Source organism: Eutrigla gurnardus (genome assembly GCF_963514095.1).
Source record: "Eutrigla gurnardus genome assembly, chromosome: 23".
Lineage (NCBI taxonomy): Eukaryota > Metazoa > Chordata > Actinopteri > Perciformes > Triglidae > Eutrigla > Eutrigla gurnardus.
This window is the reverse complement of record NC_139934.1, coordinates 13,085,082-13,112,962: the sequence shown is the minus strand read 5'-3', so window position 1 is coordinate 13,112,962 and position 27,881 is coordinate 13,085,082. Positions and strand designations below refer to the sequence as shown.

Genomic DNA, 27,881 nt, shown 5'->3' with positions numbered 1-27,881 from the left:
GAATAGGACAGGAGAAATGCATTTTTATAATATGTTTATTGGGATAAATTAACTTATCATATGAACAAACTTTCATACAAAAGGTTCAAGATCACTGGAGTTGATGGAATCCAACTTTTTTTTACAGAAGACTGCATGATAAGCTGCCATTCAGGATGACTTAACGAGACACATTTGATTTTTTTGTTTTTTAATTATTTATCCGCAGAATAACACAAATTAATTAGGCCTATGTGCAGTTGTTATGAGATTGTGTTTCTATGCATGCATGATTTTGTTTGTAAAAAAAAATGACTTTTGCCACCAGATGGCGACAATGTGAATGTTCAAATCCTTTATGTGTAGCTGCCTTCATTGTGACTTTCACATGAGTATCTTATTAAAGGTGACAATGATTTTTTTTTTTTTTTTTTGTATTGTGCTTTTCATTTGATATTCAAAAACTGGGGGCCAGACGAAGGCTTTGGGCCCTTTGGGCTTTTTTTTTTTATTGGCAAAGACATTTCAGATTTGACACGGAGAAGTCATGAGAAATACTCAATCGTCTGTGGCTTTTGAGGAGTTTTGTCAAATCTGAGATAATAATTAATATAGTCAATAATGTTCTGAGACATGCTGCTGTAAGCCCTGCTGGTCATACTCATGTTTACAATATTTACTATAAATCAAGAGAGACGTAGGTCATTTGCTCATAGACTTCCATGTAAACAGACTTCTATTTACAACCAGAGGAGTCGCCCTCTGATGGCCAGCAGAGAGAATGCAGGTTTAAAGCCCTTAAGCTTTGGCTTCACTTTTCAGAAGGGGAGGTTGCCATCTGGTTTGATTCAGTGATTCTTTTATCTAGGAAGCAAAAACAAGGAGTCAGACCACTTACCACACTGTTGGGTGTGTCATCTTTCATATCATGTATTTGCACTGTCCTACAATTTCTTGTGTTGCAAAATTATCTTTTCAATCGGCGAAAAACATATGTGTCATTCACGGCACAATCCAAACAGGCCAAAAAAAAAATAGCTATAGAAACCATTTATTAGAAAGTTGTATAATGTTCCATTTATGAGTTCTTGAATGCAGCAGAGTTGGAGCCTCGAATTTACCAGGTTCACTTAAAGGCAACGCGAAATTCGTGTCACAGATGTATTTCTCTTTCTCGAGCCAGAGAGAGAGAGAGAGAGAGAGAGAGAGAGAGAGAGAGAGAGAGAGAGAGAGAGAGAGAGAGAGAGAGAGAGAGAGAGACGTAGGCGTGACATCGGGTTGTCTGCTGTTATATCCGGCAGGGATGAGCGCGTCTCAGTCTCCGGTGTAACGTGAACGGAGGAGAAGCGATGCTCCCTCTCCCGCTGCCCTGCGCTGCTTCTTCTTCTTCTTCCTCCTCCTCTTCATCTCCACTCCCATCCTCCGTCTCTACGCTGCCCATCAGGCCGCACGCGGACTGACTGACCGAGCCCGCGCCCCCGCGCGCGCGCACACCCGCCCCGGCACACGCACCCAGGCGGAGAGGGATTACACACAGACCCGAGCCGGTCCCGGAACCTCCGTTGGCAAACATCAGCGGGTACGGGCCTGTTTATCTGATTTGTCCCCATCATCACCACCTGTCTCTCTCCCAGCAGCGGGCCGTCCACGCGAGAGGGAGACGCCGCGCTGCTCGCGGGATGATGGAGGTTAAAGTCCCCTTTTTATTTGTGGATTGTTGACTGTCACCTCTATTCGAGCTGACGCGAGTCTTTATGAGGTAAATTGATTGGTAAGTGATGTCAAAGTGTTGGAAGTGGGGAGGGATGTTCTAGCGGGTTTGTATTATTATTTACTACATGACTGCTGTGTGCGTGTTTGTGCGTAAGGAGGGCGTGCGTGCGGATGTCTTCCCTATATAGTGTGTTTTGTCTGTGCGGTGGAATCCCCCTGTGTATAAACCCAGCCTGATGTTTATGTAGGAATAAATCATAGATTCCCCTCCCCATTATTCCCAGTAAAGCGCGTTAATGGTCAGATCCGATCCGGTTCCTCCGTCGTCGTGTCTAACAGAGGAGGAGACACAGCGTGGTGGTGGGAAAACGCAATCCGCTGCAATCCGCGCACGCAGAGCAGGAATAATAAGAGGAGATGTAGAGGCCATGTTTGAATCATCTGGACCCGAAATGAAGCGTTTCTGGTGCATTAACAATATTTCTCCCGCTTCTAGATGCTTCTGAGAGGCTTCCTCGGGATTTGGTGGGATGTTGGTGTGAGTGGGAGGGTGGGGGGTTTAACTCAAAATGGCTCACAACACAAAAAAAGAAGTAGTAGCAGTGCTTTGTTGTTATTCACGAGCCAACAACAGTATAGTTTGCTGAGTAATGACTCATATTTGGAGCTGGCTGGGAAATGAGGCCTAAACATAGATCCTGGATGTTGTGATGGGAGTCAGCGTGGATGGAGGCCAAAATGTGCCAAAGCAGACGGATTTCAGCGTTGTTTATTAATGGGTGTGATGCTACGAATTCACGTTTAATGTGGGGATTATCCACATGGATGCCTGGCGGTCAAACAGCTGTTAACCTGAAGGGATTTATTCTGACAAGTTTGGACACAAAAATTTAGAATCTCAAAATTTAGCGTTTGAGTTTTAAAGATCGATGTTGGATTAAAGAGACGATTTAAGTTTGGGGGAAAAAAAGAAATTACATTATTTTTCTTATAAATGAATGTATTAATTCACAATAAAACACACCTTTGTTCAATTCAATACACCCTTGGTCTGGTATGACCATTAGCTTATGGTGGCTAATGTTAGCAAAGTTTAAATAGATATTGAGATTTCTATTTAGAGAAATAGAAATCTAGAAATATGAGATTTATTTCTGATATCGTTCATTTTTAATCAGTTTTCCTCTTCCTACAACAATAGCTCTGTCACTGGTTTTATGCCTGTAAATTGGTTGGATACGTTGTTTTGAGCGTCACAGTCTCAAAGTACGACCAGCACTGTTAGCGATGATGGCAGTGAAGCAGCTGATTCCTGTCTTTGGTCTCAGTAACAGGAAGCCTATAATACTGTCTGAAGTTGTAGCACTAGAGGACATGCGCATGAACAGCATTAATAGTGTAGTAGTACCACTTTAGTAGTAGTTTCAGCAACAACAGTTGATAGTTGGTAGTATAAGTGGTGTTACGAGTACTTTAATACTATTGAGCTCAGTGATAGAAGCAGGACGTATATTAGCATGATTAATCAAATCAACAGTATAGTAGTAAGAGTATAAATAATAATGACAGTATAATGGGTTCATTAATTGGAAAACTTAAACTTTATTTATTTATATAGCATCTTTCCTACAAAATTGCAATACAAGGTGCTTAACAATGCAATTAAAATACAACAATACAGCCAAACAATGAAAATAAATATAAGTAAATTAATAAATACAACTATACTACAACAGAAGTAGCAGTAAGCAGCCGTGTACTTCAAAGTAGAAAGTAGGTGAAACCAGTACTGCCGAAACGCATTGTGACACAGCTGTTTCTAGGAAGTTCTGCAACACAGGAAGCTCGAGGAAAACAGACATGATGCAGTTTGGTTGAAAGAGAAGTGTGAGCCATTGTTGAGTAAGCCCAATGTCTGATACAGATACAGACGCACGGCGTGCAAACAATCTGATTCCAAAGCTGCTTCAAGAACACAAATACCTGATAATCACGTCTCCTAAAAGCTCAGCTTGAAACGAGGTGTGTGTATACGTGTGTGTTTGTGTGTGACATAGAGATGAGGTAACACAGCGGTGGCGGCAGCACAACCGTCAGGCTCTTAGCAAGCCTGAGGGGTCAACATGAGAGGAGGTGAGGCTGAGATCTACAATAACAGTGAACAAGTTTGAGCTGGTGGTGAATTGTTCTGAACCGGTTCTTTGAGTTGGAGTTTGATGCGAGCCGGGGAGTTTTTCTGAGACTTGATTGAATTTGAAAGTGATGAGCTTTTTTTAGAAAGAATGCGTATCACATGAGCGTTCATGTTCATGCTCATGCAGGTGTAAACAGGAAGCAGAAGCTCTACTCTGTGGTTGGTTGCAGAATATATAAGAGTGTTATTGTACTTCCTATAATAACATGAAGCACAATAACATCTACTTCTATCGTTATAATAAACAGAGACATATTACTACAGCCCCATCTCTCTCTCACACATCTAAGTTACTTTAACAATGAACAGTCAGATATTAATGTTTTAATATACAATAAATCTTTTTTTACTTTTTTAACTTCTCACTGGATGCGCCGGAGAGGAGGCGGGGCTTACCTCAGTATAGACGCTTCTATATATTGTCGGTGTATAGACACCGACAATATTTCATCAATCGTGGCTGAAATCACCACTATTGCTGCTTTCCACATGTTGTGTCTGAGTTAATAACATCACCCAGAGGTGCTCGGTGACACATCGGCTGGTTTACACCAGTGTGAATCCAAAGTAAACCATTTTGCTAATTGCATTTCATGGATAAAAATGATGCTGAAATAACTACAATGTGATGGTGATTTGTAAAAAGTCATACTTTGTTAGGTCTGTCTGCAAGACGACACGTAACCAGCTTTTAAAACGCTTGTTTTCTGAATGGAGTCTGGATTGATCGGTGCTAGGCTATGCTAACATTGTAGCTGCTCAGTCAGTACTTCAAATAATGTCATCTAGACATAAATACGGCAGCGACGTTGTTGTTTGAACAAAACTGTGTGTTTAAACTGTGTATAGTACAGTCAGAATCATCGCTGTGAGGCTTGGTTTACACAAATGTCTCTCTCGACTTGAACGATGCAAATGAAGCGAATTTTGTGAATTTGCATCTTTGCACTGACTTTGTGTGCAGTAGCACCGTGCAGGATGACAAAATATGGTCAACACACGTCTGTTCTCTGTGGCAGGAAGTCCTTGTGATACCTGACAAAGCATTTTTTTTTTTTTTACTTTGGTCGAGAGTTTCTTTGTGAACTTCACAATAGTTGTCTTGAACAAAATAAGTCTGTCCAGACAAACAGGCAGCTCTGTAGTTGGTAAAACATCTCCGGTTTGGAGGTTTTAAAACACGGTCACACAGTCATATGAGTGTGGATGTGGCGGGAGGGAAGAGCAGTTTGTTGAGGGTTGGAAGACTCCATTAAGGATTGTTTAAGTGCAATAGAGTAATACATGAATTAGTGACTCAGGTCCCTCGTCTCCAAGTCAGTTGGTTTTCGGTTCGATGGCTGAATGAAGGTCTTAACACAAGCTTAAGATATTTACCATTCTGTTCTACGATGTAAAATCAGTAAATACCACTGTCGTGAATTCTGAGTGTTTTTAGTGTAAAAAAGGACGGTTGCAAACAAATGACTATCAAAGCGACTAGTCCGCCTTCACGGCGTCGTATAATCCCACGTTGTTTATAGCCTAGTTAGCTTTTTACTTCTGGCGTTTGCAATTACATTTCAAAAGTCATAAAAGTGTTCATTTGTAAATGATAAGTATCATACATGTTTGTTTGCCACAGAGCATATTTCTCTGCAATAATCCAACAACCAATGGAAGACTCCTATTAGCTTTTTATTCGCTTCCTGTTAAAAATACATCATCCCTGCAACTCGATCCCGGATTCTCATCCCAAGATTCATTGCGTGCCGGGGGCGGTTGGATTTTAATCAACATGGTGTCTCCGAGCAGATCATGTGTGAATATGTAATAAAGCATATCCTCCATCATAATATAAAATAAAATAAAAGAATATGATCACTGGCTCCATTTTAATCACATAACGTTAGTTACCTCTTCTAGCTGGTTGCTAGGCGTGGGTATGACAAAGGTTGTGGGCGGGAACAGCTGGCGAAAACCTTTGTGGATCTGTCTCATTTCGGAAAAAACGCTTGGTTCAGCCTTCTCGATCGGCGGCGACCGCCCAGCAGTCGGACGTAGCCGCGATTGAGGACGCCACGCTGGTGCTGACCTTCTATAAACCGGCCTTCTATTAGGATCCGATTCACTGTAGAGCATTTACACTGGTTCTGACCTACCACCTGCATCTGGATGAACAGCCAGTTCATCTTTGCGTGCCTTATGTTCTGGAATCGCATGGTTCAAAATTGCTGACTCATTTCCAGCTATCAGAATTAAAAACGGCGAGGCAGCTCATAAGCTGCGTAACCATATGGAGCTTGTGGCTCCTAAGATGCCAGCATCTGGCCGTTATGGACTCTGCGTCCCCTTGAGTCGCCCGGCTTCCCTCCATAGATAATAAACAGCGACCTTCAGAGCGCTATAGGGCTGGGAATGGGCTACGTCTGCTTTCCTGTCAGTTGTTCCGTGCCTCCAGTTGACTGCTTTTTGAATCGCAGTGAGTGATGATGGGAGGAGGGAACAAAGGTGACACTCTTCACATTCAATATTCTCCTGATATTCAAATAGAGCCGATGAGTGCTACAGGTGCATACTTTCTCTCTCTCTCCGTCAGAGCGTTTCACATTCTCCAGCTTTCTTGCTCCTTTTCCCCTCTTTTGTTGCCGCCTTGCTGCATCCCAGACAGCAGGGCTATTTAGGAGCAGACAGGACTGCAGGACACACACTCCATCACAGCAAAGCTGCAGCCACACACACTCGCAAATATATGTCTCCGTTGCTAGATGCGTAATACTAAATGGGCTTTGAGCCTCTGGATTATGTGAATTTGCATTGAGCCTACTGATGAAACATGCTAACAGGCTGCGAAAGTGGGCACAACGCACAAAATAATTAAATTTGATGAATGAGCATTGGGGATTGGTCATACTTCTGCTCGACAAACTTGTGCTGATTTCATACAAAACAGAGTTTGTGCGCAAAATGAAGTGCGTTTCATAATCCATTACCAAGATGCTATGGGATGTACACAAGGAATTATAATATTTACATTTTGTCTAATACTGTATGACGCATACCAATTCAAACACTAATGACATCAGATTCAAACTCACTTGCAAAATTATATTTTTAACTGACAAATATCAAATAAGTAGTTAAAAAAAATGATGTCTCTCCGTTGACTACCGTACAATTTCTTTCTAGATTAAGATCCAAAGCTGAAGCACCGGATGAGTCTCTCTATAAATGACCATATCACGTTGCATTATGGGGCATGTAGGATCCAGGTGATAAAATATCAGCCTCTGTTTCATCAATTTTATTCACATGTCGCACCATTATTATAGATGGGTAATTTAGAGTTCTGGAACTAGATTAGATTTACCCCATTAATATAGATTAGATAAGTGAATTAACATTTTTTTTAAATGAGTGGAACCCATAAGCAGGAAGAGAAAAGTAAAAGTGGAGGCTGGATTTAGTCGTGGGAGAGGATAACCGAACCGTTCGTAACACCGGCTTGAAGGATTTGTCTAAAGTGTTGCATAATGTGGAGCAGACATGCTCTCTGACTCAGTCGTGCTTTCAAATATGAAAACAAACAATCTGTGTACGATTGCTTTTTCACACCGTTATACATTTAATTAAAAAAACGCATTCATCATTTTGATGAGATGCAATCAGACTCTCTTTATAGCTGACCAACCGGTTCCAGCGGCTAAGAATACGGGACGATCTTTATTTAAAACAGGTTGAAGAGGAGAAAATAGTGTGACGAGTTTTGTCGTGAGGCCATAACTCACTGCAGAGTTCATTTGTCAACCGGAGTATATTTAGCTCTCTGTTCATTTGTTTCTGGATGAGACAAGTTTGACTCTGCCTTTCTTTCTCTCTTCCGTCTTTCTCTCTCTCTCCCACACACACTCGCCCTTCCCCTGCAGTAGGCGGCGAGAGAGTGAACGCTGGGAGTGAAGGAGAGAGGGAAGCCAGAAAAAGAAACAACAAATGTCCAAGAAAAACAGGATGGACGGGGTGGGAATGTTGAGCTACAATATTAATACCAATAATAATATGAAATTTTACGTCCTAAAATGGCCCTGCCACCAAAGACGCGTGGAATTTGGATCACCAAAGCAGGCAAAAGTAGCCAAAAGCATGGCGTTTTGCTTTTAATTGGTGCTCATATTCTGTGTTTTCATAATTTCTATGCACCAAAATTTAAACTTCATCATGGATATCTTCATGGTTTAGGTGATAAACACGTTTTTTAATAAAATAATTGCGATATTAGCACCGAGTCACAGCAGCTTGTAGAACAGAGGCTAGACAGGAAGTGATGTCAGGACTTCAGCAGTCTTCTGTTACATTGCCTCTTTTGTTTTATGATACATTGCTTCGACTATCAAGTGAAGCCGATACATCCACAATGGTTTATATCATCGACATTATTTTAGCTCACCTAGCTTGTTGGTTAGCATACTGTGGTAAAACTAGTAAATTATTGATAATTGATGTAATTTTTTCTTTAAAGTGATGTCACAACATAGTTTATCCACTAGAGAGCGTGACAAGATTATTTTTACACTGTAAAATGTCCTGCCCGCTACTTTTTTTGGACTCTATTCTGAAATACTGCATGACCTGATTTTTGTTTTTTGGCTGCACTGGTTCAGCTGAACATAATGTTAGTTATGGCTTTACACGATAGAGCTGAAGTGGTGAATGTGTTAGCAAAAACTACACAAGCTACAGTTAGCACAACAAACACAACATGTATTTTTGTTCACCTAATTGATTTGTATACATTCACTCTCCTTTTGGCTCTGGTTTGTTCTCCACCAACTCCTGAGAAATATATCATTCTCTTTAGCTGCTAAATGCGTCATTATGTTCTTTAAAACCAAGAAAAAAACAATTCACTGAAGCTGCAGGATTGGGGATAATTCTCTGTGGGAGTTTAGCATGTTAGCATGCTAGAGTTGGCTTATTAGCAATGAAAACAAAACAAAACAAAAAAACACTAAAAGTTGCTGATTGATGAATGGAAGTCATGGTATTATTGGTTTATATTGGTTGGTACGAGATGATGTAAGCATGCATGATGTTTTGTGTACCAGGAAGAGAAAATTAAAGGGATTTTGATACAAAGAACATAGTTTTTCTGCAGATATGGTTAAATAGGTGCACAATATGACTTGGGATGTGATCTAAAGGGGTTAAAAAGGCATTTTACATTTCAGCTCGACAGTAAGGGATCCTCATTAAACATGCTCGTTTATATTGAAAGAATATTTAACTCATAAATAACCATAAGTCTATTCGTTTTGGCCTTGATGTATCGTGTGTATTGTTGCATTGTGTTGTTCAGGGTTTGTTTGTATTACATCACACTGTATTGAATCGTAAGCTCAACACTGTTATGTGTAGCAGTGTTGTAATGTTGCGTGATTCACAGGCCGGTGTTATTTGCAGTGTGTTTGTTGTGTAACACTGTGTGTGACTGTGTTCAGCCGGAGCATCATTCCTACCCACAAACCCTCCAGCCTCTCCACTCTGTTCATATGGACTGCATTCCCTTTATCTATTATTCTCTCCTTCCTTTGTCTTCCTTTGTTAGACAGCGTCTCTCCCTCTCTCTCTCTCCCTCTCTCTACCCCCAGGATGTGGCTGTGGGTTGATTAGAAAATGCGTGGCACAGAACAGGCAATCCATCACCCTGCCAAAAGCACGCCACTTCCGCGCATGCGCTCGCTCCTCTTCCTCATTTCCCTCCTCCCTTCATCATCCACACAGATCGCACCAGCATCTGCCCCTCCTTTCGTTTCTTTCCTTCACCTCCCCTCGCCCTTCAAACCCACCCCTCTTCCTCCGACTCCCACCTCCTCCTCGTCTAGATCCGCTCATCCACACATGGCAGTCACGCCTCTTTTGCTTTTAGAGATCCTCGTAATAATTCTGCCCAGTTGGATCATTTACAGTGCAGTGACTGGGAGATGAACAAAAGAAGAAGGGCGGCTCTTATGCAGTGAAATATTTATTAACCTCTCACATAATGCCGTGATGAATTCTACTTTTCTAAAGTCCCATTTCAAAGATTTTTAATTCAAATAGAACCACAAGAGTCTCATGGATACTTTGATAACATTGGTTTATGTTATCCGTGATCTTAACCTTGAGCATAGACAGTATAATAGAAGTGGATGTAGTCACCATGACATCACTGTTTTTGTGGTAATGGACTAGTCTTTTGAAGCCTTGAGTATGGCATTTTGGGCGTCGCCATCTTGGTTTTTTAGAGCCAAAGGTGACAATATTTGGACAAAAGGGTGGAGCTGGCAAGGAGAAAGGTACGGTGAGGGCCAATAGGTAACGCTAGCCAGCTAGCTTGGTTAGCAAGGTGCATTAATAAATCACTGGCTTTATTTTCTGTTTAGGATGCATTAATCTGATCTTTGGATGGGTATCGTTGGATTGGGTAGATGACCAATCTACATCACCATATCGGAACAGGAATTAGTATTATGGCAACGGTGACTCCCTAATCTCTAATTTTTCCCAATGCAGACAAAACGTCAGTGGTGTTGGGAAGTTGAGATTTTTAGATGAATCATTTTGTGGCTATAAATACATGTATAGTTCTTTTGTGAGCATCTAAAGGTCCCTGGAAGTTTCCCACAATCAATACAGCACCCGGAGGGAGCCCCCTTTTCTATTTCCGCTCTATTCTCGATCTCTTCCTCTCCCCTCATTTACTTCTGTCCACCAAGCCTCCCCCGAGCCCTCTCTGCCTCCACCTCTTCATCGCTTCCATCGCTCAATATCCAGCCAGGGCAATAGAGAGCCTGGGTAATGAAATGGCCAATGGCTGCCTGGATCTGCCTTCTGCCATCCATCATCTGATTATGAGGAGGTATTCTTCTCATCGGGCCCCATTAGATGGCCAAAACTCAATCACATCTAATAAGGGCCATGCAGTCCACTCAATGTTAGCGTAGTGGTTTAGTATTGTGCGATCTAAAAAGGCCATTCCTTAATGCTGACATGGACAAATCAAACAGGAAAGGAAGCGTCCAAACATGGGATAGTATTTTCAGTTTTATTACGTTCACGTTCCCAGGATGATTATCTAATCTGCTCAAAGGGAGAACAAAGCTTGTAGGGCTTTGTCATGCTTTTGCACCACTCGCTTTCGAGCGTGTAGGTGGTCTCGCCCACTTCTGATTAATAATAGGCTTGAGCTTGAAGAACTGGCTTAGAGACGGGGATTGAGCTTTGTTTGACTTGTGTAAAAACGAATGTCAAAGTATCCACATATTGACTCATACTGTACGTGGTAGAAATGAACCCACTCTTTTCAGCATAATATTCACATTTGCTCTACTCTCTTGCCAGATATTTAAATGCTTGTCATTGTTTTGTTGGTGTATGAGGATGGATTTCTGTTTTCTCTAAATTGTATGTTGAGTTCAAGGTGTTTTCACATCAAGCCCCTTAGTGTGACTTGACGGGACTGCAGTCAAAAGCACCGTAATGCCAGTGTAATAAAACTCAGACCTCAGAACTGAACTCTAATCACTCACCAGAAGTCACAAAGAGCAAATCATCAGCAAATGCTTCATAAAGTATTAGCAGGGTTCATAGACAGGTATCATCTTCAATAACCAAATCTGATACCAAAAAAAGGCAAAATCGACCATCTGCAGGAGAAATAAAAAGGTAAATACACCAAAGACGTGGAACTAAAAAACCAACCAGTATGTTAACATGGACGCCGGACCAAAGCAGTGACACAGGGAAATGCATGGACTAAGAAACGAATGAGAAGACATGACACAGGTGACATGAGGGCAGGCTGAAAACTGATAAGAGGACATAAAGGGAACATAGCCAGGCTGGTGAGACTGAAACAACATGAACAAAGGAGGGGGAACCACAAAGACAGGAAGTCAAACAAACAAAGGACAGGGAACTGCCAAATAAAACAGGAAATTCACCAAACAAGACCTAAGACCGTGACAAAAAGTACCTGTTGATTCATGTTGTTGACGTTGATGTCTATGGTTGTAATTACTAATGATGCTTACAATCTAATGTTGAAATAGTTTCTACATAGAAAGGTGCTTGTACCCTTTTCTTGACCACAACTTGGTGCAGTTCTTTCAGGTATCACCCAGTTGTTTATTGTCATGTTATTCTGAAATTAAATTGAGTTTTTTCATCAGTAACAAAACATTTTTTTAACTCTCCCTCTCTCCCTCTCTCTCTGAACCCCCATCCTCCCCTCCCCAGCAGCGAGCCCCAGCTGTGGCCGGTGGGCATGGTTTTGGAGGGTAGCTCAGAGGCGCTGTGTCCCCCCCCATCTCTGGAGCTGCGCCCGTCCTGCAACAAGAGCCAGCCCTCGCCTCCTCTGAGCTCAAGCTCGCAACCCCACGACGGAGTCTTCCCCGAGGACAAGGAGCCCGTCAAGTACGGCGAGCTCATCGTCTTAGGGTGAGATATTAAAGTGCCACCTCCGCTGATGTCGGCCTGTGGCCGAGTATGTGATAAGCATGTGTGAGCTACAGGACCCGACTGAAGCCGTACCTATTCAGTCTGATTGGGTACAGCAGGGTCACATTGTTGGGTCCGCGACTATGTGTGTCCTTTGGTTCTGGACCCAAAGTCCTCAAGTGTGAGTGTTTCTTTTAAAAAGCAACTGAACCCCTAAACCACGTTTTCCAGCTGAAAATCAATGTATCTGGATATTTTCTAGTGTTTTTCATTGATTCAATTCCAAATCTTGGCCTTTGAGTGCAAAGTATTTGAATTCTACATATTGTGTTAAAAATATGGGACTGCCCTCTATTGGTTGAAACCCATTTATTGCAATTAGATGTTGCTATTGGGCTGATCTGGAGTCAGGCGACTATGTGGAGCCAGTCACCAACATCTTTTAATCAGAAATGATTTGGGTAATTGTCTCTCGCTATTGACTACCTTTTTTTTTTTTTTTTCAAATTAAGGTATGGTGGTCCAGCGCCTTTCTATATGTGTGTTCGAAATCTAAGTTGGCATTTCACTTTGTCTCAAAGTCTATGGGTTTTTGGTTAGATGTCTGATATCTGTGGTTAGCACAAGGTTAAGAGATGTTAACGTTTTGCTTTAAATATATCAGTAAATGCCCTCTCGTGAATTTTAAAGCTTTCACGTGTCTTAAAAAGGTGCTAAGACAACTAAATGTTATAACGCCGAACACTATTCTGCCTTTAGCTTAGTGGTGTTGACGTGAAGTCATGCGATGGCGTTGTAGTTCGTTCATAGCCTTAACAGTAGCTTTTTACTGCTGGTGATTGCATTAACGCTATAATACATGTTTGAACGTATTTTCTCCATTAATCCAAAACCCAATGGAAAAATTTTTGTCGCAATGCTAACTTCTAGATTGGCCAAAAAGAAAACATAATTCCTGTAGCATTCTATATGAAACAAATCAACTTAGGCATAGATGTTTGTTTTGGATTAGTATGATATTTACTCACAAAAACTGCATTTCTCTCAGCGGTGCTTCTGTTGGCTGGGAGCTGGTGAATGTGCCCAATCAGACCCTTAATGAACAGTTAACAACCGTTGGAAAGAGGGAAAGCAGCTTATTTGATTCCACGCAGAGGCGTCGTTCACATAATGAGCCACAATTGCACTGAAAGCACTAATTCCATCATTTGACGCGCGTCAATTGGTGCTCCTGTAGCTCACTGTGGGCATCAGATTTGAAACGTCAGCACCTCACAACCAGCAGTATTTCATAAAACGTCCAAAACCCCAAAAGTTGTTTGGACTACAGAAACACTCAGCTGTTGTGCGGTGGTGTTAGAAGTGACTCTGGACGCTCCAGAATCAAAACAAGGTTGTGTCAAAGGGTCGAAGTAACAAAAGCAGCAACCATTGTGCAACCATTTAAAAAGGCTATAGGTGCACTTCAAAACGAGTACGTCAAACACTATTAGTGCGTTTGGCCTTCAAAGTTGAGTTGAAATGAAAAATGCGCACCTATATAACAAAAATATATATAGTCCGCGTTGACATCAGCCAGTACCGAATTCAAAGCAATAACACCATGACATCCATCAGTCTGCAACCTTTATCGGCACAGAGCTCGTTAGAGAGGGTTGTGAGCTACTGTTAATCTTTCAAATTCCTCCCAAAGTTATGTCCCATGCTTATCCTGTTTCACTCGGAAATACACTACGGTGTGGAAGCGAGACACTCTTGAAGTGCAGTGACTTAAACCTCCACAAGGATCAGCCAACAGGTAGACATGAGAGGAGGATCTCTCTCCCATAGGCATGGGAGGGCGCTATTCCAGGCAGACACTGTGGCGTATGCTTCCACTCGTCGACCTATTGATCCATTTGCTGAGTGATGAACACTTGATGGATGATGAGAATGGCTCGGTTCACTGTCAATGTGATCTCAGAGTGAAGGGGGAGATTACCTGCCACCAACACTTACAGCATCCATCCAATGGTCCCTGTGTGTAGAACATGACCAGGGAGAGTGTTGGTCCTTATAAATGCAGCATAATATGGAAGCATTTGGGCTGGTAAGACTGGAAAACTCAATTCTGATATACATTATTTATTTTCTTGTGGCTTCATCAACATTTGAGAGTTTGGTGTCTATTTAACAAAACACAAGTAATCAGGAATTCATATTCCAGGACGTCAGACCTCGCTGATAGAATCAGGTTCAAGATGGACAGTTGACCTTCAAAGAGCATTCACTACAGTTAATCAATGCAATACATATTGCATAAAATTGAGTATGTTCCACAGGGATCGATTTTAGGAACCTTACTCTTCCTAATTTATGTTAATGATATGATATATACAGTTGATGGTGATGAGTTTTTGCCTTCTGTCAATCAAAAAAGTTCTCCCAAAGTCGCCTGTCTAAAATTTCTAAATAATAAATGGACTTACATTAATGTCTTTCGCATCTTCCGACTACTCAACGGTTTTAGGGAAGCTGTTCTGGGTTCAGCATCTTGGCCAAGGACACTCCGACATGCAGCCTGGCTGAGCCGGGAATCAAAGCTAGCAATTGTTAACGTTAGTTGCAAGAAAATGTTATGTCAATCTATGAAAAAATGTTTTGTTACTGATATAAATGTTTTTCTTGAAAATGTATTTCATTTTTATTGGAACAATACCTGCTTACTGCTTTATGCCATGCCTCACTTTTCTGCATAACATCACATGATTTGACTTAATTTAATTTGATTTATTCTGAACCTCCACTCAATAATCTGCATCTTTCATCATTGGGAAATAGTAAATACTCATGACAAGTAAACTCAGATTTTGTACACTTATGAATCATCAGTGGGAGTCATCATGTAATAATCACTGACCGGTGTTGAATAACAGCACTTAACATATCTACCAAAGGCTGAGCATTATATCGTGGGAGCTTTAGCAAAAAGTAGTTCATACCACATTTTTAGATTTATCGTTGGAGTTTTGACGCCACTATATATTATATAACAAATGAGACTTAGTATCTGGACACACAGAAAACACATAATGCACATTATTATTACAATTAAGTAAATGTTCTTCTTATGCTCCACAGGCACAATGGGTCACTGGCCAATGGGGACAAGGGTCGCAGGAGAAGTCGCCTGGCCCTCTATAAGAGACCAAAAGCCAACGGGGTCAAACCTGATGTTATCCACAATGTCTCAACCCCTCTGGTGTCAAAGGTGAGATCACAGCACTGATCAGTACAGTCTAGGTTGTCATTCAAACTGGAGAAGTGTTTCCCCTGACCCAGAAACAACATTCTCTATTCACGGACACAACAAACATTTATATATAAAGAACATCTGTAGTGAAAGTGTCTATTAGTTCTCTAACAGCAACACGTTATTTTGAATTGTATGAATGAAATAAATGATAGCGAGGGTGGTGGCAGCTCATACTAAAGCAATCTAGACTGATAAATAACTACAGGTAAGTGGAAAAATAGGTATTTTAGATTTTAGAGTGAACCATCTCTTTAAAATAACAAATAAATATTAATTTTACATGTTCAAAAATATATTAAATTAAGAAGGAAACAAACCTTAAAACATGTTCTCTTTCATGAATTATAAACTTGCGTTTAGTTTGAAAATGCATATATTTAAAGATATTTTACCAGTCAATGGTAAAAGTGTGAGAATGTGAGCATGTTAGGATATGACTGAAGTTAGCATTTAGCTCAAAGCCGTGCCATGTATTGTATTGTATGTGTATATTGTAAATATAATGTATCGTATATATGTCCATATATTGTATTGTGTCACAGAGTACCTTTAACATTAGATGATCTCTCTTCATCATAACAATAAAGCAGCTGATGAAATCATATCAGTCATTTTAATTAGAGCTGGCTGGACCTCCAGAACAGGATATGTCCTCCGGGTCGATTTTGCTGGAGGGCCAGACCTTCAGCTCTCCTTGTCATGTGACCTGGATAATATCTTTTCCATTGGCAGGCACTCAGCAACAAAAGCCAGCACAGCATCTCCTACACACTGTCACGGAGCCACTCTGTCATTGTGGAGTACACCCACGACACCAACACAGACATGTTCCAGGTCAGTGTCTCACACACACACACACACGCACACGCACACGCACACGCATGTGCTATGGCAACTCAACATTTTGGCTGAGGGACCTACTGTAAAAGAAGGTTGTGTCCTTCCAACCAGGCCGACAAACCACAGCGACTGTTTCCTTAATGTACGCGTGGATCACGCTACAAAAGTGGTTTGAGAAGCTTCTCTGGACATTTTGACACTATAGGTGGCAGGTAAAGTTCATGCTGGGGAAAGCGAATTTACCTTTTGATAAGTCCCGCCCCTCAATCACATATTGACCAATCGTCGCATAGCATCATCATAGCTAGCTCCACCCAGGCCCCGACAAACTAACCGGCCCTGTTCCATACAGGTGGTTCCCCATTGGACCTTATTTTAGAAAAAAATATTCACGGTCAACGATTGGTTGACGGTGTGTGTGTGCGTGTGTGTGTGTGTGTGTGTGTAAAAGACAATTTTGCTAGTCTTGAAAGTTTCAGCTCCTGTCCTTGTCTTTTTAACCTGTTTTCACTGCTGAATCAGTTTGTCTTCTACAAACACATATTGTCTGTCTTCTTCTCTCTCAAATCACTTTTAGTTTTTTTTCCAAAAATTAGATATTTTCTTCAGGGAGTGCAGTTAGGGACAGTGTGGGTTCCATGGTAACTCTGACAGCGTGATCTGGCATGAGATTTATATCCATATTTCACGCTTCAGAAACAAAGCAAATAAGCACACTCACTATTCCTTTAAGGTGTCTTCCAGAAGTTAATATTTAACAAAGAACAGCGAAGTAGTGAGGGCATCAGGAATGAGGAGGAAGCGTTAAAGTATCGAGCAGAAGGAGGGAAGACAAAAGACTGAGATGTGTGAGAAGATGAGTCAGAATCTGTCTGCTCTCAGTAACTCACAGTTATTTTCCAACCACCTTCCCACCATCAAGGAGCTTCATATGAAGCGTGGACACCAGCAGACATGATCTATCCACGTCTGCTGTGTTAAAAAGGCCACTTCACCCACATGGATTCTTCTGTCCATGTTTATAGGTATTTGCTAGATACAATGCAGGCAAACGGAATTGATAACGTGCTGCTGATATTATTGGAAAATGACATCAATGTCTTCCTTTCTTCAGTTCAGTCAGACATTCAATCTGTTGCTGCTTCAAAATGTTCAGAGAAAAGAAAACCCAATAAATGTTTCAGCCTCGTTGTAATGAAATGACTTCAGGTTTTATTGGCCTCGTTTGTACCGGTATTGGAATCAGTGATGGCATCCCTGTCGATCTCAATCATACTTTTACTAATTTTAGGAGGTAAGAGATTCATTGGATTGAAGTCGTTAACTTTTCATCAGGAGAAACTGGTACAAATCGTGCAAAGAGGGTCTCAAACAGCCTGAAACCATTTTTACCCACTCAAATAATATGTTTTATAAGTAGTCCAAATGGGTGGGAAACCACTCAATCTGGCAACACTGCGTCACATTATGGCGCTTATATTCACCATTGGGAGCTACAAAGTAAAAATTAACTGATTCGGTCAGTGACAGAGATGATTTAGCATTCCAGGGTGGAAAAATCTGAGACAGATCTCTGAAACCCCAGGCAGATAATACTTGCATGGTTAACTACCAGTAGAAGTGAGAAAATATGATTAATGTCATTTGGGTGAACTAACCCTTAAGTTCTGAGCCCTTTGTCATGATTTTATGAAATTGATTCCTCTGTCTTGGTTCTTTCAGATTGGCCGGTCCACAGAGAGCATGATCGATTTCGTGGTGACGGACACGGCGGGCAGTGGCAGCGGGCAGGGAGGCGGTGCGGCGGGGGAGGGTGGCGGCGGAGGCCAGTCGGCCCAGAGCACCATCTCCCGCTATGCCTGCCGCATCATGTGTGAACGCAGCGCTCCCTACACGGCCCGTATTTACGCCGCCGGCTTCGACTCCTCCAAGAACATCTTCCTAGGGGTGAGTGCTCTCTCCCTCGTGGGTGCCAGGCTTCTCCTGGTAAAACTGCACAGGGGACTGGTAACCACAGCAACCATAGTGAAAGCAACACCAGGGACATGGCTGCCCACGTGTGACATCATAGCTGTGAGGATGGTTGTCAGTGTACGTGACCATCTCGAGGAAGCATCGGGAGAGAAAGGAGCAGTGTTGTTGTGTTCTCGTACTTGCAACATAGCGGGGACCGAACGTTTTTCACAAACCAAGTGAGGACATTTTTGGAAAGTGAGAACATTTTGGGCAGTCTTTCCTTCAAACTGTTTGAGGGTTAAGACTTGGTTTTGAGGTTCAGGTTGGAGTTTAGTTTAGTCTAGGGTAAGGGTTTGAGTTGGGGTCAGGCATTAAGTCAATGGTGGTCCTCACATAGACAGCAGTACAGGAGTGTTGTGATGGTTCAGGTAAAATGCATTATGCCAATGAGGGTCCCCACAAGTATAGAAGTACAGGGATGTGTGTGTGTTGACTAATGTACTGCTTCTTGTTGGAGAGATATATTTCTGGTTACATAACCAGTCAGTGAACGTACAACATAACATACTGTACATCAGTACATACTGTACACTGTTTATATGCTGCTGCAGGTCATAGACCAAATCGTTTAAGTTGAGCTTTTTAACGTACACTCCTTAGTTTGGGCCATAATTCATCTCAGTTATGATCATATTGTCCTGACAGAATTAGATAATTGAGATCTGGGAATTAGGGGTTTGCAGTTGGCTTGTTTACAACCTGCTCACTCATTTCTCACCCTGCTGGAACTATTTTTAGCAATGCTCTGAGATCTCAGCTCCCAGTTTGAAGAGTACTATATCATCATAAACACAGCTAATTATGATACCTCAACACTAACATGTATTTTTTTTGCAAAATAACTTACCAGACAATAGTAATTCCCCCTATTTCAAACTTGTGAAAGCTTCCAAACCCCTGCAGAAGCTGCTGGGGTGGGGCGGTCTAAAACGTGGCATCAAGGTGCACCAACGTCATGTTAAGCAATAATAGCCCTTTCTCATGACAGCATGACTTCATCCCATGCAAGATTCATCAGGACCCCCGACAACTAGGCCAGCAGTCAGAGAGATAACGTCAGCAGCCAGCGCTCAACACACAAACATCACGACTTGTATAACTCCCCCAGCCATCAGGACTACATTTACAACGATGCACAGGACAAATATTGTGCTTTTATTAAAAGTCAGGCTCTGTGGTTCACCTCTGAACTGGCTGATGGATGTGAAGTTTGTTATTGTATAATTGATAAATAATGCATGAGACCTTAAAGTTACAAAACCCTAAAATTGCATTATATAAGACTCTGTTTTTTGATACTATTTATGGACAGCGTGTTTTCAGCAAAGGTAGTTAAATATATTTACCCAATTAAATTTCTGTATAGTAGCGTAGTTCTCATTGTTGCTGATGGTCCAGTCCAAGGGTTTAGCTGCGGAGCTCCAAGCTCAGGCCCATCTCATCCATTGGACCCTTTCTAGAACTTACAGGAAGTGATGTCTGTTAAGTGTGCCCCCTACAGGACGCTGTCCTCGGTATGCTGTCAACAGAATAAGTTGGTGCAGGAAATAGTGTTAAAAATGAATTTACCATCCTTTGGAAATCAATACAAAGGACATTTTACTTTTTGCAAAGCAGAACACAGCATCTTGTCGACATGGCGACCACTACCCATTTTAGATTACGCTCTTTTGCACTATAGCTTTGTTTGAGGGCGTGCAGAACTAGCGGCTCGGCAGGTGTGTTACTCACCTCTAAAAGTGTCTTTGAGTATCCTTAAAGCGCTATATAAGTCCTATGAATTATTATTACTATAATTTACAGAAGAAAAGGCACAATTCCAAGGCAGTTCAGGAGCAGCGTTTCATTGGGGGAGAGTAACTCCTTTTACATGCACAAAAAAACTATATGAAGGAAAGAAAAGTTGTTCTCTTAAATATACATTTTTATACCCTCAAGTTTTAGTATATTTTAATGGCATATGAATATAAAGTTACGTGTTATTGCTTAAGTGTACTTACGTCGGCTTTGTTGTCAAAATATATTTTTGTATATTTTTAAAATGTAAACTCTACATTACTATTATAACAATGCACTGGAAGCATTTTTTTTTTAAATATTAATTCATTGGAATAAGCCAGAAGTATGATTGAGCATACTACTAGTATAGGAAGAAAATATTAATGGTATATTGGTTATATAAGACAGTACATTTTCTAAATGTTTGGTGTGTTTTATGCATGTTTGTAATCCTGAGGGCTTTTAAAAAGATAAAGCGTGATAAAGCACATGATGCATCTAAAATATTTTTCTACTCTCTAAAACACAGATAGTCCAACTCCCTTTACGCAGAGATCTAGTTGATTCGAAGCACACTGAGGTCTTTAATCTTTATTGAAGCTAAACATGACTTGACATTAATCCTCTCAGCAAGATTTGTTTGCCTTATTTCTAAACAGATACTCCAGTTGCTCTTCTTCTGGTTTATTTCAGACACAGCAACAGCTCCAGGCAACGTGCCCTGCTGTCCGCCATAGTGCCTTCTTTGATGCTATCACAAGGGGTTTCACAACTAGATCCCTACTTTAGTTTGTCACCCAAAAAAGAATAATTTGGTTGAATAAATGTACACCAAAGCTTCACGGGTAGACATATATGAGGTTTTTTTTGGCCAAAAGGGACAGAGCGGACACTATCTGCTAAGGAGACTCAGGTCCTCCTAAAGAGGATTTCTCTTTATGGATTCATTATTTGACTCATTGTTTATATGGTTTTAATAAGTGCAGCTTGAAAGGAACAGTATGTAAGATTTAGTGGCAGTTTGCAACCAACTGAATATCCCTCGGCTGACCCCACCCTATCCAAGCGTGTTAGAGAACTACGGTGGCACTCAGGTTATGTAAACACAATCCTCAAATGTATGAAGAAGTCACAGTGCAATATGTAAAATAAGAAGTCACAATATAGGATGTCAAAAAATAGATCCCCATAATTCTGACACCCCGGACCTTAACGTTTAAAACTATGGTTCTCTGCCCTTACAAATTAATGTCTAACTCATCCAGTGAAGTCATTCTTTGCTCCAGATCAGCCTTAAACTAAATCTCCAGACTATTTTTAAACTGCCTTTTCCCTTTAAAAGCTTTTTTTAATGAAGTTACACACACCAGAAATGTGCTGTTTCATTCCATCCAGGCTAATTTATGTTCATAACGCATCGTTTGGGTGGGTTCATTCTTAAGCGTGGGTGTGCTTTAGTCAGTACAGTAGTCATTCTGTACCGGGCTAAATATAGCAGCAGAGAAGAGCAGCGTTGGCTGTTTTTCTAGCCAGCCACCTCTGACATCAACCTCCACTATCATCCCTCTGTGCCTCCCCAATAATCCTCTCACCTTTACATCTGTGTGTCTCTCAGGAGCGGGCTGCCAAGTGGAGGACATCGGATGGCCTGATGGACGGCCTGACCACCAACGGCGTGCTGGTGATGCACCCGGCGGGGGAGTTTGTGTCTGAGCCAGCTCCGGGCGTCTGGAGGGAAATCTCGGTTTGTGGAAACGTCTTTGCCCTGAGGGAGACCCGCTCAGCCCAACAGAGGGGAAAACTGGTAAGATAAAGGGGTTGATGGGAAAATGAGTTCAATATTTGCTCCCATATGGTCACAAAGTTTGAAAATACTAACCTTGATTTGACCCATGAAGTGCAAGGGATTTCTGTCGAAAAACTGTCCTGTATACAAACAGTTGTTTTCTTTAAAGTTGACATAAAATGAAAAATGCCTTTTCACAGAAGATCACATCCCTGGTCATATTTAATATTTAACAAAAGATTATAAAAAATCAATTCCTTCATATTTGTATTTCAAAACCCCCAAAAATGTTCAGCCTGGAAAACAGAATATGACAATATCAACCAATAATATCATGACATCCATCTATCCATCTGCAACCTCGGCTCTCTCAATGATCTTTTCAACAACCAAATGAAATTCGTATTTCAACGTTATGTCCCGCTCGCCTATTTCATTTCCGTTTCATTTGGAAATATGTCCCGATACAGAAGCTAGATACTCTTGAAATGCCGTTTCAGCTCGACTTAAAAAAAAAGGGAGTCCCGTATAATGCAATATCAACTTAAACAATAGAATCATGTCCATTTTTCTTACTGGTTTTAACTTGAGAAGGGGGCAGTAACTCCTGGCATGCAATTTTTTCACTGCAAATTCACCCTTTGCTCAGTCCCGCCCCACATGGCCAATCATAGTGTAGCATAGCCATAACTAGCGTTAGCACTTCTACGCTATGCTAGCTACTGGTTTTGTATGTATACATGCGGTTTTTGCTTTTTAATAAATCACAGATGCAGTGTAATTTCAATGCATCTTCAGCATTTATCTTTATCTTTTAACCTGTTTTCACTGCTGTTCCATTTGACATCTTGGAAATATCCTCCAAACACGTTAGACGGTTCCGTCTGCTGCTTTTAAATAGATCATCTCAGGGAGTGCAGTTGGTGACAGTGTGGTCTCCATGGTAGCTCTGACAGCTTGGCCTGAGGGAACGGTCAATTTGCACCACTTTGTCCAGGCATTTCCTGACCTGAGGTTTTGTCAACCACACACCGTGAACATCAGGATTGCATCATAAAAAAAAAAAAGTTTGGATTGACTAAAAAAGAAAAGTCGTCTCCTCAGCATTGTTGTCGCAAAGACTTGCCTCTTTATAATTCTATCCCAAGAGTCTGCAGGTATTTGTTGAATTTATGATGCATTTCTGGTGATGGTGGTAACTAGTGCAGCACAGCGCCATCATGTGGAATGCTACAGGATTCCATGATACAGAGTGTACCAAGCATAGAAATAACATAGGAGTAGAACAGACATTCGCATTCAAATCAACATAGCAGGATGGTCAGAGCGACGGCCTTTTTTTACATGTACCGTTGCCAATGCAACAGCAGCAGTGTTGGGTCTAACGGTGCCTCCACCTCACTCCTCTCAAGGACAAGCTACCTAGCTAACTGGCTAACTAGCCAGAAATCCATCTCTAGAGCGGCATAGACTCTCTTCCTGGTAAGCTGACAACACTTTCTTTTATGCCCATCAACTTGTGTTGTCGCCATCACAACCAAGAACAATCCTCTTTTATAGTCAAATGACCAATGACAACAGTTCAGTGTCCTCTCTACTCCTATTTAATTTCTATGGTACCTTGCCAATGCAGTTTACCAAACCCCACCAGTAAGACCAAGAAGAGATCCATGTTTACTCTGTCCTTGGTAATGACCCTCCGTTCTTCTCTCTCCCATGCTACATTTCCACTTCCTGTTCTCCTCTCGAGGTGGAAAATGAGTCGAACACCCTCCAGGATGGTTCTCTGATCGATCTATGTGGGGCTACCCTGCTTTGGAGGACCCCCGCTGGACTGCGCCACACCCCCACCCTCAAACAGCTGGAGTCCCTTCGCCAGGAGTTGAATGCTGCCCGTCCCCAGTGTCCGGTGGGCTTCAACACTTTGGCCTTCCCTAGTCTAGCCCAGCGCGAGATCGTTGACAAGAAGCAGCCCTGGGTCTACGTCAACTGCGGCCACGTACACGGCTACCACAATTGGGGCTACCGCAAGGAGAAGGGTCCCGCGGGCCCGGGGGGCACAGCGCCGGCCAGCACCGGGGAGAGGGAGTGCCCCATGTGCCGGCGAGTGGGACCCTACGTGCCACTGTGGCTGGGCTGTGAGGGCGGATTGTATCTGGATGCCGGGCCGCCCACTCACGCTTTCTGTCCCTGCGGCCACGTATGCTCAGAAAAGACAGTGGTGGGGTGGAGCCAGATCCCGTTACCCCACGGCACCCACGCCTTCCATGCTGCCTGCCCCTTCTGTGGTACCTGGTTGACAGGGGAGCAGGGCCACATCAAACTCATCTTCCAAGGCCCTGTCGACTGAAGCCCAGACCTGGGAGCCACACAGTGGTGATGGTGGACTGGGCGGAGGAAAGACTGTGGGCTAGAGCAACAAAATCTGAACACTCAAGTGTCGGGATGAAAGAGAAAACACCGATGAACAACTACAGGAAAAGGACTGTCGATGATGAACTGAAAGTGCCATGCAATGGTAGATTGCCAAGGCGTCACGTGGAATATGAGGTGTACGGAGAATATGTAAATAAATTGTGTTGAAATGAGAAGGCGTCGAGTGATCTTTTGTTCCCCTGCTTAGTCCGTTTCATCATGCAAATGGGAGCAGGACAGCAACACCAAAGGCAAGGGTACAGAAGCAAGACGATCAGTCATGTTGGATGCCGGCTCCGAGGTTAGTCGAGCTTAAACGAAGGTGAAAATAAAGGCGAATGGCAAAATGATAAGATTCATCACAGAGGCATCTTGTAAACAAACAAAAATTATGTTCACATTCAGTGCTACTCATCAAACATATTTCCTTCCACATAAAACAGTAACAAAGCAAATATTAGGGTATTTCAAGTCCAGCATTGGTAATGGGCTTGCAGTCCTCTTCTTCACTGTCTTGGCATATTATACTATAGCTCTATCTATTGTTTTAGCACCACCTGTTGATCAGTGGAATCGTTTGAACCCACTGGTAGGACTCGTGTGTTTGTGTGCACCAGATAAACATAATGTGGACCCTCAACAGCTCCGTAGGGGATATAAAACATCACCAAGAAAGACGTAACCTTTCGGCTTTGTGCGTCGAACAAGCTGATTGGTTGATCCAAGGTGGATTCAGAAGTACAAGTATTAAAGTTGTTGTCTTGCAAGCCGGTGCAGAAGCATGTTACAGCCCTTACAGACCAACTTCCTGCTTCAGCTCAGACCATTTCAACTACATCAACCGTTCTTGATGTGGCACAGTTTTCTTGCGTAACAACCAGATGCCAAACTCCAGTTGTGAAAAGTGAAGCCAAGGCCGAAGTGCCTAAGACATGCATTCTCTCTACTGGCCATCAGGGGGCGACTCCTCTGGTTGCAAAAAGAAGTCTGATTGCAAGGAAGTCTATGAGAAAATGGTCCTACTTCTCTCTTGATTTATTATCTCAGTAAACATTGTAAACATGAGTTTATGGTCTCAATCTCTAGTTTCAAGTCTTCTTCTTCTTCATACCTAAAAGAAAATTCTACAAAGCTGCAAGTTCAAGCACTTAATAAAGTGATTCTTGCATGAGACTCAGTGTTGGTAGAACTGCTACAATTTTGAAAATAGGACCAAAGTTGTAAAAAGTGATATTATCCTCAAAGTTTAGCAGCACAGCTGCAAAACTCTAGTAGCGTGGCTGCTTTACATGTTTATATCAAGGCTGCTGGATGGATACCATCACCTCTCCCTGCTGTAGTAGCACCGAGATGACACTGTGGAGCCTTGCTTCCAGTTTGCAACGCCCCCATTGTGCTAAAAATAACTCAAGGTCACCAAGCACCCCGTGCCTCCTCACCAGGAGAGAGAGGGAGAAAGAGAGAGAGGCAGCTTCATCACCTTTTCAACGCCGAAGGAAATGATGACGAAGCCTTCAATTTGTCCAGATTCAAGAACTCCACAAGCTGCACTTTCACGCATATCTCAACCAGATGTAGGTAAAGGTGGTATTTTGGGGATTGTGGCTGATATTGCTTGCTGATCATGGAGTATCTGCTGAAAAGCTGCGGCTGCAGAGGGCAGCTGCAATCCCACCCCGAGCTGCCGCAGGGTTTTTATATCAGAGCCTGAACAACAACTGGCAATATTCAATGTCAAGCATCTCTTCGTTTGCCCTTCCAACATTTCTGTGTGACACAGTGATGTACTACAGCTGAGTCGCCTGCAACTCCTGATGATCGGCCGTGTGTGTGTGTGTGTGTGTGTGTGTGTGTGTGTGTGTGTGTGTGTGTGTGTGTGTGTGTGTGTGTGTGTGTGTGTGTGTGTGTGTGTGTTATTTAAAAGGCCCACAGGGAGAGGAAGGGGTACAAATCAAGGGCGGCTGCCATGAGGCTGACAGGCAGCAGAGATCTACAGAGTGGTAGCCAGGTCCTATAGAGAGCCTGTACTGTATGTGTATGTGTAAAATGTGTATGTGTAAAAGTCTTGAGTATCAAGACCATTTAGATGCATTAGTCAAAGTGCCTGATGTAATGAATAATAATTTGTATTTCAGGCCTGGTGATGACAATATTCATGTATTCAGAACTAAAATATCTCAACAAGTGCAGGCCAGACTGACATAGAAAGCTGACACGAGTCATTACAGTCCATTAAAAGGTCGATCCTAAATGTTTCCTGTACATAGTTGCTGGTAAATTTCATGTGAGGCAGCAGCCATGTTGAATTTTTTCATGCGACCACTAGGAGTCGCCAAAATGTTCAAATCCTACAACTTTAATTTGCACGTCTGTTCAGGCTTAAAATCACTTCACAGTAACGCAACACACTTCTAGCAAAACTGTAAACATTGTCTCTACGTTGCTATGCTATTTCACACATTGATACATGTGGCAACATAATACAAAGTTGTTTTTGTTCATGGTGGTATGGTGGAATGGTAGCGACAGTAGCCAGGTCCGGTAGCAATGTCGTGGTAGCCACACCCTAAATCAGACCCTGCTCTAAATGCTCCATTTGTTCTAAATGGGCCATATTTTATTAAGACTTTTAAGACGATTAAGACTATGAACTCTTATTTATAATGTTTCTAATTTTCTCAGATTTCAATGCAACTGAATTTAATTTTACAACCAGAGGAGACGCCCCCTGATGGCCAGCAGAGAGAATGAAACTTTAAGGCACTTCAGATTTGACTTGACTTTTCAGACCCAGAGGTTTAGACCAGCAATTATTCAGCTTTTCAGCATTCAGGCCTCAATTTCTTGAGTCAGGTTCAATTGTGACGCTTACTTTGTTAACAGCTTCTTACCAGAATCCAGATGGATCCAGATCCAGTAAGATTGCTGCTGGGGGTGTCGCTCTGCTGCTCGTGTTCCTCAGATCCACCAGTCGATCCTCCACAGTCCAACTATGGTCACTGGTTGCAACATTTCCAAACTATAGCCAAGGTCCAAGATGGAGACAGCCAACATGCCTAAGAATGGTGTAGATCAGGGGTCGGTAACCTTTTTGATAAGAATTGCTATTGTTAAATATTTTTGTTAATTAGTGTGTCATTTCAAAGACAAAAAAAATATCCTCCAATGGATTTGTAATTAAGTAAAACAAATGTTTTAAATTCTCCCATAACCAGGAGTATTTTATCAATTAAGAGATTGAAATAGAAATGGAAAAATAGAAATAAATTCCCTCTTGGCATTCCTGAAATTTGTCGATCACAAGAAGGAACTGGACGGACAACCCGAATATAAAGTAAATCTCAGTCCCATTCCAGTTTTGTACAGTCCCTCAGTGTTGATGAACTCGTTATAAGGACACTGTTAAGTAA

General features: G+C 42.0%; 2 protein-coding genes across 8 annotated transcripts in view; both read left to right on the top strand.

Annotated features, from left to right (window-relative positions):
* Positions 1–27,881, top strand: part of ecsit (ECSIT signaling integrator) — a 380,907-nt gene that overhangs the window by 190,254 nt on the left and 162,772 nt on the right. The gene's annotated exons all lie outside the window — the stretch shown is intronic.
* peli3 (pellino E3 ubiquitin protein ligase family member 3) lies at positions 1,243–24,638 on the top strand. Of its 6 annotated transcripts, none has more exons than XM_084003169.1 (7): positions 1,243–1,558; positions 12,143–12,340; positions 15,461–15,590; positions 16,368–16,469; positions 18,198–18,422; positions 21,886–22,074; positions 23,807–24,638. In XM_084003169.1, exons 2-7 carry the CDS (start codon positions 12,168–12,170, stop codon positions 24,404–24,406), a joined length of 1,419 nt encoding a protein of 472 aa, XP_083859295.1. In that variant the 5' UTR covers positions 1,243–1,558; positions 12,143–12,167; the 3' UTR covers positions 24,407–24,638. The 6 variants fall into 6 exon arrangements, with proteins under 6 accessions (XP_083859295.1, XP_083859294.1, XP_083859292.1 ...); XM_084003168.1 differs by having other exon boundaries at positions 12,140–12,340; XM_084003166.1 differs by lacking the exon at positions 1,243–1,558 and adding an exon at positions 1,579–1,738 and having other exon boundaries at positions 12,140–12,340.

What these genes read in the sequence shown, in the direction of transcription:
- peli3 (XM_084003166.1), top strand. An exon ending in GGCGAGCTCATCGTCTTAGG is followed by an intron (nt 12,341 to 15,460) that starts GTGAGATATTAA and finishes TATGCTCCACAG; the next exon opens with GCACAATGGGTCACTGGCCA. An exon ending in CCAAGAACATCTTCCTAGGG is followed by an intron (nt 18,423 to 21,885) that starts GTGAGTGCTCTC and finishes TGTGTCTCTCAG; the next exon opens with GAGCGGGCTGCCAAGTGGAG.